Source organism: Gavialis gangeticus, unplaced genomic scaffold (genome assembly GCF_001723915.1).
Source record: "Gavialis gangeticus isolate Ggan-Ray unplaced genomic scaffold, GavGan_comp1, whole genome shotgun sequence".
Taxonomy (NCBI): domain Eukaryota; kingdom Metazoa; phylum Chordata; order Crocodylia; family Gavialidae; genus Gavialis; species Gavialis gangeticus.
This window is the reverse complement of record NW_017729017.1, coordinates 6,257,689-6,263,640: the sequence shown is the minus strand read 5'-3', so window position 1 is coordinate 6,263,640 and position 5,952 is coordinate 6,257,689. Positions and strand designations below refer to the sequence as shown.

The window sequence follows — 5,952 nt, the reverse complement described above, 5'->3', positions numbered from 1 at the left end:
AGATTGAAGAGAAGAGAGAGGAAGCAATGAAGATGGAAGAACAAATAAGCATAAAAGATGTGGACGAGTGTTGAAAAACCTTTAAAAAAGAGGGACGTCACCAGGAGCAGATGGACTACCTATGGAATTTTATGAGAAGTTTTGGCCAGGGGTAGGGCGGGGATATAGTAAAAGTTTTTGAGGAAATAACAGAAACAGGAGAAGCAGGGAAAGATTTTACAAGAGGTGTTGTGATCTTACTCCTTAAAAAAGGAGAAGGAACTCCTGAAAAACTGGAGACCAATGACACTCCTTAATATAGATAAGTTAAATTGCCAAGATGCTGGCTTTGAGAATGAGGAAAAACCTCCAGAAATTAATACATAAAGACCAAATATGTGCAGTACCAGGTACAAGGATATCTGAAGTGATCAGAGTAATCAGAGATACACTGGCCAACATCCAAGGGAAGAAAACATACCCAGTTATAGCATATCTAGATTTAGAAAAAGTATACAACAGAGCAGATCATGATTACATATTCAAAGTGGTAGGAAAAATGGGGTTCCCAGAGAAAACTGTATGTTGGATAAAGTTATTGTATAGAGAAGGGGAGAGTCCAGACCAAATCTACGGACATCTAAGGGGGGGCTTTTAAAATCGATACAAGGGTGCCCCCTGTCACCACTATGATGCGTGTGTGACATGGAACTGTCAGCACAAAGAATAAGGAAAGACAAGGTCATAAGCGGAGTAAAGATACTGAGAGGGGGAGAGGTAAAATGCATGTTCTACATAGACGATATAAATGTAGTAGTTAAGAGATAGACTTTTGATGGAAAAAGTGCTAAAGCATATACTAGCATATGGAGAAGCAACAGGGGCTACACTAAATAGGCTGAAATGCACCATAATGGGAGTAGGGAACTGGAGGGACTTGGAGAAGTTGGACCTTCAAGTAAGAGGAAGAGAATTAAGAATGCTAGGGATCTCACTGGACACCAAGGGGGAAGGTAATACAGCATGGGAAAAGGTGATGGCGAGGATATGACAAATATAATTATGGTCTAGAAGGACACTGTTCTTTCCTTGAAAAGTGGCAGCAGTTAAGGCTGTGCTACTGCAAATTATTCTATATACAGGAATTGCATTTCCACCAACGTGGTGGCAGAGAGCAAAAGTACAGAGGGAAGTATGTGTGTTCTTCTGGAATGTCAAAAGAGAAAGGCTGGCTAGAGCCGAACTGTGCAATGCAAGAGAGCTGGGGGCGCTCAGACTTTGGACTGTTCATCTGTGAGAGATATACAAGTGCGATATGAAAGATGGTAACAAAGGGAGAGGGGAAAGCAGTGTATATCATCCAATTTCACTCAGCTGCAATTTTGAGGAAATGGGGAATATATCAGACCTTTCTAAAGAGGCCAGGGTGCGGCAGTTGCCAATTCATTACATCAGGATGGAAGGTTTCATGCAGAAATATCAAATAGGGAAGGCAGGGCTGAAGAGAGTGCTGGAAGCTGGGGCTGCACGAACTAAAAAACTACACTGATCGTGACAAGGAAGAGATCAGATTAGGAGAGGCAGAGAAGCGGAGGGAAAAGGACTAGACACACTTATGTCACTGAACCAACAGACAGAACTGCTGAGAGGAAGAGAAGGATTTCAGGTGGTTACTGAGGCAATAGTTTTTCATGGGTTTCTCTATGAAGAAAGTGCTCTAAGGTTTTTTTTGTGAGAAGTTGATGCATGTTGCTTAAGGGGTTTATATATGTAGTTGTATGCTTTTGGATATATAGTTGTTTTTATTTATATGATATTTTGGTTAAACAAGGATGCTCAATGTATGAAGCTGTGAAAGTATAGGGTGATAAGTGTGGTTTTAAGAAGATTTGTAAATAAATTTAAAAAGAAAAAAAAAGTTCCCATCAGCATGTTTGCTCAATAAGGGCCATGTGTTTTATAGTAATGTTCAGTGCTGGCTGCATTTAGTCGACCTTTGGCAGCAATTTAATGATAGACAATGCATTTAATGAGATTTTTTGTATGCATACGAGGGACTTGTCCCCCCCCACGCCAACTGGTGGCAAAAATCTCATCTTGTATTTGAGTAAATATGGTACAAGTCCTTTTTGTCAGAATAACTTCCCTGTGGCAGAATATAGTTGCACGGTGATTGCTGAAAGTGGAATTAAACAGCCCTCCATGCCGGTCCCAGCTTCTTCCCTCCATGGATCTCAGTTTCCAGGAAACGTTTCTGTCTCTCACGTTTCTCCTGCAGGGCCCTGCAGACGTAGGCCTCCTGGTGTCAAACCCTTGGACCTCTACACTAAAACCCCTCAGAAGGACACTGTCTCCATAACAGCTGCCATTTGCAGGACAGAAGTCACCAGAAGCAGGCAAGCAATAATCCCCAAGGAAACGGCTTCTGCATCATCTCCTCTTGTCTAGTAACGATGGCAACACCCTCTACTGGCTGGGGGCTGTAATGACGTGTTCCAGGGGTTACTATAATGTACATGGGCCGAGGCGTAGGGTATACAGGTATGGGGCGGGGAGACGACTTGCAGCCTCCCTCAAACAGGGACATACATAGCTCTGGGCGCACTGGGCAGACTTCTAGCAGATATATGAAATAATGCAAGGGGAAAGTAGGAAAAAGGAAAGCATAAATGGAGGGAAAACAATTAAATCACTACCATTATGATCATTCTTAGAATGTTGATGTCATTAATGCCTGTATTGACCAAGTATTATTTTTTTAATTATCCATAAAAGGGAATCACAGAAGCACAAGGCAGTATAAGGAACTTAAAAATGAGGTACAATGTAAAAAACTCTTATAGTATTATAGTAGTGGTTCAGTTTCAAAATAAAAAGGAACATCATTTGAACTACCTATAATTTATCAGAAAGCCTTTTGAAGGACTGAAGTGCAGCCGTAATACTATTTTAAACATTACTCTAAACATCTCACTGTTCATTCTAAGAGAAAGCATTTCACAAAACTGTCTCTTCCAATTTTTCCCAAAATTTCCAGTTTTTCCACATCAGGCCTTGGGATGGAGTTTGGACAGGGGTTCTCTCAACTCCTCTGCCCCAAAAGTATTTTTTCCAGACCCTCTAGCCTTGTAGTCTTCAGTACCAACCATAGGGTTAGAAGCACACACTGTACAAAATATATTTATAGGCTCATACCATAGACATAGCATACTCATTAGATTGGATGTTTAGTAAAGTACTTCATTTCTTGCCCTCTCCACAGTAAGGAGGCTGTGCATTTTACCTTTTGCGGTGCTTGATGCAGATGCTGGTCTGGATGACCTCTTACGCTGTCCATTCTCTACATTTTCCTGTGAAGCAGCAGAATCCTCTGTTCTTGAATTTCTTCTACTTGGAGTTTTAGACTTTTCACAACTCTCTTTTGTCTCATTACTAATAAAGTGGGACAAAATATTTCTGATGAAGTGTAAGAAGAATTATGTTTTTCTATGCAACTCAGACAAGTTGGAGATGGACCAGTACCAGTTCCGGACCATTAGTACTGAAGATATGAAACGCTAGAGATACTGGAAGTTTTAGCAGATGAAGAATGACCCGAGTAAGTCAGAGCATAGTCCATTTCTATTAAAAAATTATCAGAGGATACAGAATTGAGAAGTCCTCAAAAGAGAGTACTTTCAATATTAGAAGACTGAGAAATTAGATGCATTTTAAATTGTCAGCTCTATTTTCCAGCAGATGCCACCATTACTGAAGTCTAGGAAAAGCAAACAAGTTACATTAGAAACTGCTATTATATGGGAATACAGAACTGAAATTGCAGATTAATTTAAAGAATTATATATTCAAGGGAGCATGTCATCCTAATGTACTATTAAATAATTACTTCACTGATCTCCCTAAATGATTTATTCCCAAACCAAAAAGGCTTTATTAAGGTGGTTTTAAAGTGTAAAGTTGGCAGCAATTTAAAGTGCAGTTCTGTTTATAAAAGGTTACTTTTAAAAGGGCATGGTGGGAAGTCCACGTTTATTTTGTCTCAATAAACACCAGGTCAGCAATGCTCTGTTTAAAATTACAACACCCTTTAACAAAAAAATCACTAACAAGTTTATAAATTCACCCTGGATGCTTTTCTTCTCCTGCACTGATATCAGTAAGTTTCTGCAGACTAAATAAAGTCTTCTGGGTAGAAACATGTTGCCTGTATCTCATTTGTGTCACTACACTTTTTTTAACAGCAGCACAAATGCTGAACAAATAGACAACAATACGATTTGTTGCAACTACACAAAAGAAAAAAGATCAGTGGCACAACAGTAACTGGTAACAGACTATGCTGCTTTACTGTGGTAGATGCCTATTACCTCTATGATTGCTCCCCTTGCTCAGTTAGACCTGTACCCCAGGTCTGGCTGGGCAAGAAAAAGCCCGTCCCCACTCAGAACCACTCTGCAATTGTAAGGAAACACGTCTGGCTGTGCAGAGAAAGCAGGCAACCACATTGCCCATCAAGGGCAGGACAAGGAGGGGGTGATGTGTTTTGCCCAGTGAAACAGATCAACTGTGCCATGACACAGCTGACCTGCTTCATTCAGCCTGTTTCTAGCCTCAGTGAAACTTCTGTGCAACCCTGTCTTCTGTGGGCTCGCACATATAACTACTGAACTAAACAATTCTGTTAATAATGCACAAAGAAAAACAGAATTAAGTTCATGCCATTTTGGATGTGATGGCTCTGCAAGACTTAAAACAATATATATTTTAATCAGAAAACAGAGAGAATATCTAATAGAATAGAATTGTAGACAGTTTCTTTTCAGAGATCATGTTTTAAAAGGAAAAAGCTTTACAAAAGTTTATAGCATAAAGCAACTAACATCTAAAACACAACAGTCAATTTGTGAACGCAATGATAAAAGCCAAACAGGCACTGCCAAGGGTGGAAATTCAGAGATAAAGCAAGCAGACAGGCAAGTAATTATCCCCATTATCCACAAGACATTAGAGGCACAGATGAGTTAAGTGACCTGCCTAAGGGATAGAGTAAGTATCAGACTCTGGCTCAAAACCCATTTGTAAATGCTTTGGTATTACATCCGATTCATTAGTTTTGTGCTTCTGCAGATAACCTGTCTTCCCATTTGTAATTTGCAAAATAGAGGTAATCACCATCTACACTGGAAGTGTAATGTGAAGCCTACCCAAATAATGTGTGTAACAGTACTATGTAAATATCAAGTCACTAGGGGAGACATAAATAAATAAATAAATGAGACTCAGGAGCGTGCACCTGAAGAAATGTAACAGGTTTATAATATCCACAGAAAAAACCTGTGGTAACTAAATTTTTTCCCTTCCAACTGTTATTTCCCCACCAAAGATACCAGCCTTTATGAAGTAAAAAGCAAAAAAACCAAATAAGCAAGTCCAGAGTTATTTCATGTGCCAAATGTGTCATTTTGTGAACCTGTGCATCTCCCAAAAATTCTCTCTCAAGCATTTTAAATAAACTGTCTATTGGAAGACTACCTCACACGTGAAATTTCAGAAGGCAGGGTACAGAAGTACCTTAGACTAAAGTGCTTGTACACTTGACAAAAATTGGCCATTTTTGCAGTTTAATTGCATCATGCTGTACATATACAAGGGTTTTTCTTACTATTTAAATAAGTTTACTACATTGCAAACTAAACCCCACCCCCTCACCACCACCATGAGAGAGGTGGGCTGAAGGGCACCCTGCTCAGAGCCCACCAGCAGCTTGCCCCCCATGAGTTGCCACTGGGCTGCACAGCCCCTGAGCTGCAGTGGGACCCAAGTCCTTGCCTCCATGGCAGCAGTATCCTCTGGGCATGGTGCTAACTGCACAGGTGCAGCCCCAGCTTGCAGGCAGCACCCACACAGCTAGCACCGCATCCAGGTGGCCCTGGGGGGGCACCGCCACTGCAGAGGGAAGGACCGGGCCCCGCC

General features: G+C 40.7%; 1 protein-coding gene across 5 annotated transcripts in view; it reads right to left on the bottom strand.

Annotated features, from left to right (window-relative positions):
* NCOA6 (nuclear receptor coactivator 6) overlaps window positions 1-5,952 on the bottom strand; it is a 107,687-nt gene that overhangs the window by 23,850 nt on the left and 77,885 nt on the right. For 4 of the 5 annotated variants that reach the window (XM_019513073.1, XM_019513069.1, XM_019513070.1 and 1 more), the window contains one exon: window positions 3,263-3,411. In XM_019513073.1, the coding sequence (XP_019368618.1) occupies window positions 3,263-3,411 (149 nt within the window). The other variant, XM_019513071.1, reaches the window with a different exon arrangement.